The sequence below is a fragment of the Bombina bombina genome, chromosome 9 (genome assembly GCF_027579735.1).
Source record: "Bombina bombina isolate aBomBom1 chromosome 9, aBomBom1.pri, whole genome shotgun sequence".
Classification (NCBI taxonomy): domain Eukaryota; kingdom Metazoa; phylum Chordata; class Amphibia; order Anura; family Bombinatoridae; genus Bombina; species Bombina bombina.
The window spans coordinates 70,817,582-70,831,682 of record NC_069507.1 but is presented as its reverse complement, the minus strand read 5'-3'; the positions used below and the strand labels follow the sequence as shown (position 1 = coordinate 70,831,682).

Sequence of the window (14,101 nt, the reverse complement as noted above, 5' to 3'; positions counted from 1 at the left end):
GGCTTTGTATGTCAGAGTGAGGATTTGGTGTTTAATCCTAGAGGCAAGAGGAAGCCAGTTAAGGGATTGGCAGAGAGGTGCAGCAGATGAAGAGTGACGTATAAGAAATATAAGCCTGGCAGAGGCATTCATAATGGATTGTAAAGGAGCTATGCAGCAGCTAGGTAGACCAGAGAGGACGGAGTTGCAGTAGTCGAGGTGGGAAAAGATGAGAGAGTGGATTAAAACCTTAGTTGTGTCTTGTGTAAGGAAATGTCCAATTTTAGAGATGTTTTTAAGGTGGAAGCGGCAGGCTTTAGACAAGGACTGAATGTGAGGAGTGAAGGAAAGGTCTGGGTCAAGTGTGACTCTGAGACATTGGGCATGCGGGGTAGGGGTAATGATGGAATTATCAACATTTATATAAAATTTGGGGGTGCAGAAATTGGAAGAAGGGGGAAAAATAAGGAGTTCAGTTTTGGAGAGATTTAGCTTAAGGTACTGAGAGGACATCCAAGATGAGATATGAGAAAGACAGTTAGTGACACGGGTAAGTAAGGAAGGAGGTAGGTCTGGTGCAGAGAGGTAGAGTTGGGTGTCATCGGCATACAAATGATATTGAAACCCATGGGACTTTATTAAGGAACCTAATGATGACATGTAGATTAAAAAGAGAAGGGGACCGAGGACAGAGCCTTGAGGTACCCCAACAGAAAGTGGTAACGGGGCAGAGGATGCTCTGGAGAAGGCTACACTAAATGTACGGTTAGACAGATAGAAAGAGAATCACGAGAGAGCTGTGTCACAGATACCGAAGGATAAGTATAAGAGAGATGGGCTAATGAACAGTGCAGGTGGAGAGGGAGAAGGAGTAATTGAATAATGTAGTTTGTTATAGAGACAAGAGGTAGCAAAGAGGAATATGAAGATATTGAGCATTATTACAAAAGTGGGAAACAATTAAACACATAAGACACTGTATTACAGCAGCACTTGAATAAGGATGCAATGAGATACATGAAACACAATATTACAAGAGTACTTGCCTTGTGTCTTGCCCCTTGCCCAATCCTTGTTCAATTCTTGTATAATTCTTATCTTAGTGCCTCACTTAAAATGTTCACTTTAGAAATGTGAACATATGCTATTGTTACAATGTACACTGCCCAGACAATGCACCCCCAGTGCAATGCACCTCCCAAACTAGTAAATCAATCAATACATATTTATTTATATGCAAATGTATCTATTTTCAACAGAGTAAGGGGGGGGGGGCGACGACCGCTCCCTCCGTCACAAACTGGAGAAATGAGGAAGGGGAAGGAGGAAGGACTCAATAACAGTAAGATAAATGAAATAAAAATTAAAAGTTAGGGATAACGTTTTTTAAAAAATTCTTTAGCGACTTTGATGTTTAACATATATAGATTATAAAGACAGGTTCGACAAAGATTCACCATTATTCACCATTATGTGCATATAAAGTGCATTTTACTTAGAGAACACAGTGGATGAAGCTATGGAAACAGTTAAAGCCATAACAACCAATATGTTTCATGGTTGTAATAAAAAGCAGTAATCCGTGGCTTATACTTTACAATATGTATTATTCATAATTTAAAAGGATACCTTTTATTTTATTTATTTTTTTAACTTCATTTATGCAGATCCATTACTTTTTTGTCACAGACCCACAAGGGGGCTGAGGGCTCTACAAGAAGGCATATGTAGCTTGACGTCATAAATATCTGGAGCAATATGCTCTGGTTTAATATTCTGTTAGAGAAACAGGAAGTCTGTTATTGGCGGTTCTTGCCCATCATGCTCAGAAGAGGCAGAATGCTCTCAGCAAGCCTGCTCCCCTATCAAGTTGTATGTAGGGGCTACACTGAGAATTTCTAACTGCTGATTTTGGAAATAAGTAAGCTGTTTGCTGTTTTTAACACAAGTTATCTCAGACATCCCAAGTCTCCCTGAAGTGCAGGGTGTCTCCCTGATGCCAGCAAACGGAGTGCAATCTCCCTGAAACTCCAAGTACCATGATCCAATGTGGCCCAAATCCGTAAAAGTGTTTCTTTAAGGAAAGCCTTTAGTTGCTGGGACGTTATAGAACCCTCAAAGCATGCACCAGTAACCAAAAAGCCCCCACTGATTTTAATAAAATAAAACACAAATACTACCTTATTTACTGCACGTAATTAAACTTCGTATTCTAAAATATTTGAGCTTTCAACAAGTGTACGACCACTGGAAAATAGGTTTGTTTTATGGGGTTGTGCAATAAAGCTACTTTTTTTTTTTAATGTGAGTTTAGTGGGAAGCTACTTTAATGATAAGTCTCTATCTTATTTAGGGTTTCAAGGTGTTCAATATATATGGGGGGGGGGGGGTTTGGTGGCGCAGTAGCGGGAGAAGCCACCTCCCTGAAATGAGTTTTTACAGGTTGGGATGTCTGCTATCTGCTAACTTGATTTCACTGCCACAAGGCGTCCCTAGATTTTTTCGATTGTTATTTAAATGATACTAGCATAGTTGCCAACATTTCAAAAAAAATTCCAGGGACACTTTGCAGCAGAGCAAGCAAGCGGGTTACTGGAGTATGGACAACCTACTGTTCAACTGCTCCGCCCACTCAGTTCTGCAATCAAAACACTCTTACACCTACAAAGTCTCTGGAACACATTCTGGGCATATGGTTATTTTTACAACACAGCATCAAGATTAGAAAGACAAATAATATGTGAACCCATTCAATAATAATAATATTCCATTAGGAATTAATTATATTTAAATAATACACTATATCTATTTATAATCTATCTATCTGTATATATGTGTGTGTGTATATATATATATATATATATATATATATATATATATATATATATATATGCAAACAACAAATGTTGTGCAAAAGAGATTTTCAGGGACATTTCCAGGGACAAAAAAAATCCAGGGACATACAACAAAATCCAGGGACTGTCCCTGGAAATCAGGGACTGTTGGCAAAACTATATACTAGGGCATGCCAAGGTGGGTCTACGTGCTTTTTAGAGCTTTCCAATTAAGATAAAAATATTTAGCATGTGTAAGTGTATGCTATGTAGTGTGTGTGTATCTGCATGTATAAGTGTATGACTGTATGCTATGTAGTGTGTGTGTATCTGCATGTGTAAGTGTATGCTATGTAGTGTGTGTGTATCTGCATGTATAAGTGTATGATATGTAGTGTGTGTGTATCTTCATGTGTAAATGTATGCTATGTACATAGTTGCCAACATTTCAAAAAAAATTCCAGGGACACTTTGCAGCAGAGCAAGCAAGCGGGTTACTGGAGTATTGACAACCTACTGTTCAACTGCTCCACCCACTCAGCTCTGCATATAAAACACACCCATTTGAAAGTAATAGTATAATTTATACTTATCCATAGTTTATTATACAGATTACAGCACCAAGCTTTTACACCTACCCAGTCTCTGGAACACATTCTGGGCATATAGTTATTTTTACAACACAGCATCAAAATTAGAAAGACAAATAATATGTGAACCCATTCAATAGTAATAACAATATTCTATTAGGAATGAGTTATATTTAAATAATACACTATATCTATTTATCATCTATCTATCTGTATATATGTATGTGTGTGTGTATATTTATATATATATATATATGCAAACAACAAATGTTGTGCAAAAGAGATATTCAGCGACATTTCTAGGGACAAAAAAAATCCAGGGACATACAACAAAATCCAGGGACTGTCCCTGGAAATCAGGGACTGTTGGCAACTATGTATGTAGTGTGTGTGTATCTGCATGTATAAGTGTATGCTATGTAGTGTGTGTGTATCTGCATGTATAAGTGTATGACTGTATGCTATGTAGTGTGTGTGTATATGCATGTGTATGCTATGTAGTGTGTGTGTATCTGCATGTATAAGTGTATGCTATGTAGTGTGTGTGTATCTGCATGTATAAGTGTATGCTATGTAGTGTGTGTTTATATGCATGTATAAGTGTATGCTATGTAGTGTGTGTGTGTATCTGCATGTATAAGTGTATGCTATGTAGTGTGTTTATATGCATGTATAAGTGTATGCTGCATGTATAAGTGTATGCTATGTAGTGTGTGTTTATATGCATGTATAAGTGTATGCTGCATGTATAAGTGTATGCTATGTAGTGTGTGTTTATATGCATGTATAAGTGTATGCTGCATGTATAAGTGTATGCTATGTAGTGTGTGTTTATATGCATGTATAAGTGTATGCTATGTAGTGTGTGTTTATATGCATGTATAAGTGTATGCTATGTAGTGTGTGTATCTGCATGTGTAAGTGTATGCTATGTAGTGTGTATCTGCATGTATAAGTGTATACTATGTAGTGTGTGTGTATCTGCATGTATAAGTGTGTATCTGCATGTATAAGTGTATGCTATGTAGTGTGTGTGTGTCTGCATGTGTAAGTGTATGCTATGTAGTGTGTATCTGCATGTATAAGTGTATACTATGTAGTGTGTGTGTATCTGCATGTATAAGTGTATGCTATGTAGTGTTTGTGTGTATCTGCATGTATAAGTGTATACTATGTAGTGTGCTACTGTGCATTTTTGCTGACTTTAAAGGCCAGAATCTAGAATATTATTGGGGAATGCAGAGAGCAGTTTTAAAGAATTTATTATTAAATGTCCAATTAAGATAAAAATATTTAGCAATGTCTTTGCAAAGGATAATTAAATACATAGCTCACATAGTCATACCAGTGGTTTGAGCTTGTGTTTGATTTGCTGCCTAAGTGTATTAAAATCTATGAAATTATTTAGAATTTTATTTATTTTACTTTGGTCTTATGATTTTTTAAGCCCACCCACCACATTTCGATTTTTTGCCGCGGGGGTTCCTCTTTTGAATTTTGAAATGTTGGGGGTTTGAAATATACATATATATATATATATATATATATATATATATATATATACACACATACATCTATTGTTTATAAATGCAAAGGTTTGTTAATTTAAAAAAAAAAATCACCTAAATTTTACTGTGTATACTCATTTACTATTAAAAGCATAAACTTTTCATTTCTATTACATTAGTTACATTATTCCTCAGCATGCCGTGCAACTTTAGATCACATGACACACTCTTTCATACGATTGGCTCATAAACATTTCCTAGATCTACATAGCCCTTTCAGTAACTAGCTCAGAAGTGTATAATGTGTGTTTTGGAAGTAAGCTGCTCTGTGATTGGCTGTATGACGTAAAGCTGTCAGTGGTAGTGTGGGGTGATTTTGCATTGTGTTTGCTGATAGGTTGTGTACTTCCTGGTTGTTAGACTCAGTGCTGTTTCTGTAGGACGTGGGTGTGTGCAGTCTCCTTCCTCATTGTGGTATGTAAAGAACTTAATGATCACTATATATGACTATGATCTTTTATACTCTAATTATATGTTTTATGTTAATTTAAATTTTGTCAACCTTGGCTTTCACTTTGCAACCGTGAAATAATCTGCAGGCTTGTATAATGATAGAATTGTGTCTGCTAAAGTACTCAGTAAAGTTTGAAAAAATATGTTACCAAAATCTAAAATAAAGAAGTATGTTATCTAGTAATAATATCAATAAATATGCTTTAACTTCTTAATTTCCTGATGGTGTCAACATTTTCAGAATTAATTATATAGTTTGTATAAAATCAGTGTTGAACTCTTTGGTGGGTGAAGAGAGCTACAATACACTGGATAACACCTCTTTTTTACTGTCATTACAGTTAAAGGGACATTAAACACTAAATAAATGCTAGATACAATGATGCATTCAAAGAAAAGATTACTTTGAGAATAACAAATAAAGATGTATTTTTTTAAGTTTCATTAGCTGTTTAAATATTGATAAAATAAGTGTCAAGTTTTAGTGTCTATAAAACAATGGGAGCAGCCATATTGTAACTTAGGTTACCTTCTCTGCTGTGGCCAATTAGGGACAGTTATAAATAGGTCACTAGAGTGTGCAGCCAATGGTTATGTGGAATATAAGTGTTATGCACTTCCATTTCTAACAGGAGCTGAAAAACTCACACTTTCAGAATGGAAGAACCAGAAAAGGGGACAAAATAAATAATGAAAGTATATTGCAGAGGTTTTTTTTTCTATGTACTAGTTATCATTTTATATTACAATCTCAAAGTGTTTAATAACCCTTTACTATAAATATGTACAAGTGAATGAATGGTCATGTAACAGAATGAGATAGTAGTATATTTTACATAAGGTCATAGTTGGTTTTTAAAGCCTTAAAGGGACATTGCAACCAAAAATTAAATCCACATGGATGCCTTTAATTTTTAAATAGTATTTTTGTAATATACATTAATTAGCAAAAATGGTTCTAATAAAAGCTTTAGCTGTTAAAAAAAGTATATTTAAGTATGCACCATGCACCAGCATTTCAAACACAGCACTCGCTCAGAGAGCCTAAGGTGCTTCTACCATCTGGTAATGACTCAGTTTGTCAATTGCTGACACAATACCAGCCCCACTGGTGTTCTGAGCAGCTGCACTATTTATAATGCTGGTGCACTGAGAATATCTAGCTATGCTTCACATGCACTTACAGAGGAAAATGTTAATACTAAAACAGTAATAACTCTTACTAGAAACATTTTTGCTACTACATGTATATTGCAAATAGGCTTCTATTCAAAGGTGTAATTAATCTGTTTATTTAAATTTTGACCAGAATGTCCCTTTTAAATATGTGCATTTGTTTTAATACCTTATGACATAAATAATTAAATAAAACACACTATTTGATTAAAATCAATGACATAACAATTTGGTGAGAATATAATGGACATCAATCTTGATGTAAGGTGAGTCTGACAAAATGTTGGCAGCTTGAAATTGTTTTTGCTGTTAACCCCTTGTATGCCAGAAAGGGCTGCAAATACAACTGTGATATTAATGTTGTGGTTAGAAATATCTGATAGAATAGAAAGCTATATTGTAAAGTGTATACAATATTTCTATTAATACTTTTAATACACATATTCCATTTACATTGCTGTAGAAAAGAAGCAGTAAGCTTTTGATGTTCAAACTGAATGATTATATTACACTGTGTATTTAACCCCTTAAGGACCAGCAACGTACCCTGTATGTCACTGGCCTTTTTTTGGGACTTGATTGTTTTATAGCGCGGTCTTGCCACCAGCGTTGAGACTGCTCTATTCCACATAGCCTGCTGGAGGGAGGGCATTAATAGCGTGTTCTTGCTAGACTTGTGCTATTATGTCCTGAAAAAACCCTTAACGACCAGTGACATACAGGGTACATTGTGGTCATTAAGGGGTTAATAAGTTGTTAATCTGCAGAACTCTGTGTATGGTATATACTTTTGTTAAACTTACAATGCACCACATTAATCATGTTATAACCATACAGTGTTAGGCATAGATTTACAAATTAATATATATTTATTTATTTTTTGCAGTCTCAAAGATGTGGCTTTTGATTGCTGTGACATTTCTGATCCAACATTATGCATATTCAGAATCTATATCTAGAAAAATTAGGAGTGGATCAAGTGATTTTATTTATAGTCCAGATCCGGAAGCAACTATGAATATTGTAAGTATTTTCATTTTGTAATTGGATATTTAATATGTAGAGGTCTGGAAATTTCCAATAGCCCACTATTCCTGGATGACAAATTGCAGTGGACTATATATATATATATATATATATATATATATATATGCTCTTCAAAGAAATAAAAAAAGTTATACATTGTTGCAAGCACTGCGGCCATAAACATGCACACGCTCTTGCGCTTATTTGAGCCTACCTAGATTCTACTCTTCAACAAAGGATACCAGGAGAATTAAGCTAATTTGAGAAGTTGTGTAAAATTGCATGCTCTATCATAAAAGTTTAATTTTGTCTTTTATGTCCCTCTCAGCAAAATATTTTTTTGCCGTGGGCTGCTGTAGCAGCTAAGAACGACGAACGCTTGAAACGAATAAAGGCACTTTCTGCATGAAATATCTTATACTTCATGAATGAAAGTGCCTTTTATTTGTTTCAACAGTCAACCCTAGCGTTTCAAAAACGCTATGGGGGACTTTCACTTTAAGGAAGCCATTTTCACACGTGATACCTTTTAACACGCTTAAGCAGACTCGTCCTTAAAGGGGCATTAAAGTAATTTTTTTACATGTGAATAATATATGTTAGCAAATTAGCACTGCATTGAAAAAATGGATCTAGAGTAAATGTTTTAAAAACATTTAAAACTGTAATTTGTCTATATTAAAATAAAACTGCAATGTTTTAGGGAAGGCTCGGTGAAAAGCCTGTTGTGTATATTTATAAAATCTCCTTTGCTTTGGCTTATTAGAGAGGGACATGAATATGCACCTGCACTGGTGAACCAATCACTCTATTGCACATTGTAAATTAGGGTTTAAAGAGTGCAGGATTTATTTAGTTCCTGTTTTTTTTTTTTTGTTTTTTTTTCTTACTGTTTAATTCTAAACATTTTATGGAGAATTGCATTTGTTGTTCCTTTAAATCCTGGTGTTTGTGTGTAGTTTTGTTTCATTTTTCAGACTTTATGAGAGTGGCAACTGCATAAAAAAAATAACAAGATTATTGCACAAAATAGTGTTCTATATTCTAGTTTGGTAAGCAATAATTTCTGACTTTGAACCCGATTATCTAAAGCTCTCTGCTCTGGAGAGATTATATATGCACTGATATTTTAGCTTGAAAACTGTTTATGTAGCTGTGCAGAGTTCTGAATATGAATGAGAGACAATATAATGCTCAAAAAAGCCCCCAAAGATTTGTAAGATTTCTCTCCATGTCGGTGAGATTTTGATCATTAGACCCAATATTTTTAATCCTTGCAAAGTGGTTAAACACATACGGCAAGATTACGAGTGTAAATAACGCAAAAAATATATTCGGCACAAAACCCAAGGCCTGACTTTGTGCTCGTGCCCGCTTTCCCCCATAGACATCAATGGGGAGAAAGTGTCAGAAAAAAACTAACACCTGCGATCGCGGAATGGAGATCGCCTTAATGCAACCCCATTGATGTTTATGGGGAAATGAAAGTTACGTTAAAACGTAACACCCTAACATAAACTCCTAGTCTAAATACCCCTACCACCGCCCCCAACATCGCCAACACTAATTAGTTATTAACCCCTAATCCGCTGCCCCGACATCGCAGACACTAATTAAAGTTATTAACCCCTAAACCGCCAGCCTCCTACATTGCTAATAAACTAAACCTATTAACCCCTAAACCGCAGCCACCCACATTGCAAATCACTAAATTAAACTATTAATCCCTAAACCTAACACTCCCCTAACTTTAAATTCAATTTAAAATATAACTACGTTAAAATAAATAAAAACCTACCTGTGAAATAAACAAAAACTAAGATTAAACTATAAATAAACCTAACAGCTATTTTTAGAAAATAAACTACAAATAAAAAAAATTACAAATTTAGAAGAAACCTAACACTATGAAAAAATAAATAAAATCTAACATTACCAAAAAATAAAAACGCTAGAATTACGGAAAATAAAAAAAACACTAAGATTACACTTTTGATAGTTTACTGTTAGGTTAGGGGGTGTTTTTATTTTGGGGGGCTTTTTTGTTTTTGTAGGGCTGTTAGATTAGGTGTAATTTTTATTATTTTGGATAATTTCGTTATTTTCTACAATTTTAGTAATTTTTATTTTTCGTAATTTTAGTGTTTTTGTTTTTTGGTATTAGTTTTTTTTTGTAGTGTTAGGTTTTTTTAATCTTGTAATTTTTTAAAATTTTTATTTTGTTAAAATAGTTATGCTAGGTTTAGTTATAGTTAGTTTAATTTATAGTTTTAATTTTTTTATTTCACAGGTAAGTTTTTTTTATTTATTTTAAGATAGTTATATTGTAAATGAAATTTAAAGTTAGGGAGGTGTTTAGTTTAGGGGTTAAAAGTTTAATTTAGTGATTTGCGATCTGGGGGGCCGGTGGTTTAGGGGTTAATAGGTTTAGTTTAGTATTGGCGATGTGGGGGCCGGCGGTGTAGGGGTTAATAGCTTTATGTAGTGTTGGTGATGTGGGTGGGCGGCACATTAGGGGTTAATAGGTGTAATGTAGTATCTGCGATGCGGGAGGGTGGCGGTTTAGGAGTTAATAGGTAGTTTATGGGTGTTAGTGTTCTTTGTAACATTTTAGTTATGAGGTTTGTGAAACATTTTTGTTTCTCAAAATCCATAACTACTGTTCTAAGATCGCAGGATGGATCAGGGCGGTATAGGCTATGACGCAAGCATTTTAGCCGGACCGCACAACCTGTAATACAGCAGTATGAAAATCCTGCAGTCAAAAGTCATTTTTTGAGTGTGAAATGGATCGTTGTGTTACAGGCTAAAACACTTGCGTTATAGCTATACCGCAGCGACTTGTAATACAGAAGACCTGCCATTCCACGTGCAATCTCCAATTTTTTAGCGGTATAGCCGTACTGCACCGTAACGCAAAACTTGTAATTTAGGTTATAGTTAGAGGGACATATCAGACAGTCCATACAGGATGCAATTATTTTTATGTTTTTAATACCAAGATTGGCACCATATGCTCACTGTGCCAATCTGTGTACTATCGCTGTCGTTAATTATGTTTTGCTTACTGTGTACAGGGCATTCTTAAACTGATTGATTAAAAGCCCAGTATTTAAAAACACTCTTAAAAACATGAGTACTTTGTCATTAAACTTTACAATTTACGCTTCTTTTTAAAAAATACTTACCTTTTTTGTTACAGTAAACATACCGCCGATCCTCCGCTCGCATCTCCTTCAGTATTTTAGCATTTTGATGACGATCCGGCTTCCTCCACTGTTGTGTGCCTCATGAGCTGGACGCCAAAGGGGGCACACAACGATTGGAGGAAGACGGATTCGTCATCGATCTGCTCAATACTGAAGAAGATGTGGGCGGGGGATCGCCGGTGTGTTTACAGTAACAAAAATGTGTATTTTAAAAAAGAAGCGTAATTGTAAAGTTTAATGACTTTAAAGTGCCCCTGTTTTTAAGAGTATTTTTAAATACTGGGCTTTAAATTATTCAACTTTTACAATCACTTTAACAATGAGCAGTCAACCCAAAAACCAGGCAGATGCATATGGCACAGATGCAGTATTAAATAAGGCTATTTTTGTGAAAAATATTGTGATGTGCCTTACAATTATGTGCAAGGCTGTTCCATTGACCTCCATGAGACTTCAAAAATGTGCTCTCAGGCGCCATGCATTGCTGCTCCTAAACAATAAACAGGTTAGCCATTCCGCAGTACCATCTGTACGTATTTCCCAATCACAGGCAGACTGCAGCTCAGGAACGGCACAGGAACACTACTGTTTTGTGACAGAGGGGTGAACCACATTGTCAGAAATGAGAATTAATTATAATAACTTGCTGCATTTTATTATTACTCTAGAATGTCCCTTTAATGTTGTCAAGAAGGGTAGTTGGACACCCCTTGAGTACCCCCCTTTTTGCACTCATATCGTAGGGGTGTAGCTCATGTTCCTTAACTGTTGCACATACTTGGAAAGTTTCCCAACTACTTGGAAGACTTTGTTTCTTTTTGTTTTTCTCGTGATGCGCCCTAAAGACTTTCAGTTCCTTCTGTGTCTCTTCTCAAACGGCTCACACAAAAGAAACAGAGCAGTCTATAAAGAGGTATCCCCGGTTTGACCATATCCACTGTTTTGTTTTTTTAATTGTCATATTCTGTTTGTGAATCCAATGTCTCACAGTTTTAAAAGCCTTTAGTTTTAATGAAATTGATAATTTAGCCTGTCATTTGGGTTTTTATAGTATACAGCTTTCCCACATTTACACAGTTAGTGATGCTCTACTTTAATAGCATAAATAAAAAAATATCTGCTGAATAAACCTATTATTTTATTTTAGACACTTATTACTTTCCACTAAAGCATAGTGGGATTTACCTACATCAGTTAGAAGTGGGAGTAAAATGCAGGATTGGTATAAGGACTATCCTCCTAGTTTCAGTATAAATGTAAACAACTTAAAGGGACAGTAAAGTCACAATGAGACATTCATGATTTAGACAGAGCATACAATTTTTAACAACTTTCCAATTTACTTCTAATATTTAATTTTATTTTTTCTCCTGTTATCCTTTGCTGAAAGGTTTATCTAGGTATGCTAAGGAGCAGCAAAGAAACTAGGTTCTAGCTGCTGATTGGTGGCTGCATATATATATACTGATTCTCATTGGCTCACCCATGTGTTCAGTTACAAACCAGTAGTGCATTGCTGCTTCTTCAACAAATGATACCAAGAGAATTAAGGACATTTTGATAATAGAAGTAAAATGGAAAGTTGTTTAAAATTGTAAGTTCTACCTAAATTATGAAAGAAAACATTCGGGTTTCATGTCCCTTTAAGCAGACATTAACCCCTTCCTGTCCGGACTTATTTGTCTACATCGAATAACAAAGTTCTGATGTAAAAATTGAAATCACGCGATCATTCATGCGATCACATGATTACAATGATAGGATCGGGTTGGGGGAGTGCCTATGACGCTAGACACACCCTCCGGCCCGTGATCCCATTTAGAAAACTGCAAAGGCTTCAGTATAGGACGTTCCATGCTGTCCTAAGGGCGCTAAAGCCCAGCACAATTAGGACGGCATGGAACAAATTTGCATTGTGCATTACGGGGGGACATAAATATGCTTCTGCACTGGTGAACCCAATTAGGGTTCAGAGAGTGCAGGATTCATTAAATTACTTTTTTTTTTTTTTTTTTTTTTTTTTTTTTTACTGTTTAGTTCTAAACATTTTATGGAGAATTACATTTGTTGTTCCTTTAATTCCTGGTGTTTGTGTGTACTTGTTTAAAGATTTATTTAATTTTTCAGACTATGAGAGTGGCAACTGAATAAAAAACTAACACAAAATATTACAAAAAATAATATATTGTTTTATATTCTAGTTTGTTGTACACAAATAAGTCCAGACGGGAAAGGGTTAATGTCTGCTTAAGTTATTTACATTTATACTGAAACTAGCAGGAAATATATGTTTGTGCTTATACCAGCCTGCATTTTACTCCCATTTCTAACTGATGTAGGTTGGTAAATCCCACTACGCTTTAGTGGAAAGTAATACATCTCTAAAATAAAAAAAATAGGTTTATTCAGCACATATATTTTAATATTAATTACTAACATAATCAGTTAGTGACGTTCTTTTATTTTCAGGTCATGTATGTACATCCCATGGGGTAGATTTAACAAGGGCGAACAGCTCTTGTTTCCGCGCGGAACCTTCGCCGGAAGCGACCGCTGCTCCATAACTTGTCCGCTGCCTCTGAGGCTGCGGTCTTCAATCAGCCCAATCCTATACGATCAGGCTGATTGACACCCCCACCTATTGGCCGCGAATCTGCTTGTGCAATGATAAATGCCGACAGCATATTTATCGATGTGCAGCGGAAATTATATGCTACATCGTATCATGTCCGCTTGCACTTTAATAAATCAGTGCCCATGTCTCGAATTGTCTAATACGTTTAGCATCTAACAAATAAGTGCCTAAAAGTTCTAATTCCCTTGTAATTGGGATTAATTATCCTATGGTGTTCTTGACTTTATGGAGAGGATGTTGATTATCATTGATATTTTGCATACCATTCTGCTAAGAGATTAATGCTATCATTAACGTGCACAGCAAATGTAGCATTGTTTGGGTTGAATGAATACTTTGTAATTGAGTACAACATATTGAAACCATGTGGGAAAGTATCTTGTGACTAAATGGGGAACTGGTTGTAGTATATTTAAAGATGTTGCAAAATAAAGTTCAAAAAATGTTTCTTTGTGTTTGTATATACAGTGGATACAAAAAGGCTACACACCCCTGTTAAAATGTCAGGTTTCTGTGATGTAAAAAAATGAGACAAAGATTAATCATTTCAGAACTTTTTCCACCTTTAATGTGACCTATAAACTGTACAACTCAATTGAAAAACAAACTGAAATCTTTTAGGTAAAGGGAA

General features: G+C 35.3%; 1 protein-coding gene across 1 annotated transcript in view; it reads left to right on the top strand.

The window, feature by feature from the left end:
* Nucleotides 1-5,286: 5,286 nt before the first annotated feature.
* LOC128639941 (lysosomal acid lipase/cholesteryl ester hydrolase) overlaps nucleotides 5,287-14,101 on the top strand; it is an 84,506-nt gene continuing 75,691 nt past the window's right edge. Inside the window, exons 1-2 of the mRNA XM_053692211.1 lie at nucleotides 5,287-5,385; nucleotides 7,487-7,623. Of these exons, the coding sequence (XP_053548186.1) occupies nucleotides 7,495-7,623 (129 nt within the window). The 5' untranslated portion in view covers nucleotides 5,287-5,385; nucleotides 7,487-7,494. The remainder of the gene's footprint in view (nucleotides 5,386-7,486; nucleotides 7,624-14,101) is intronic.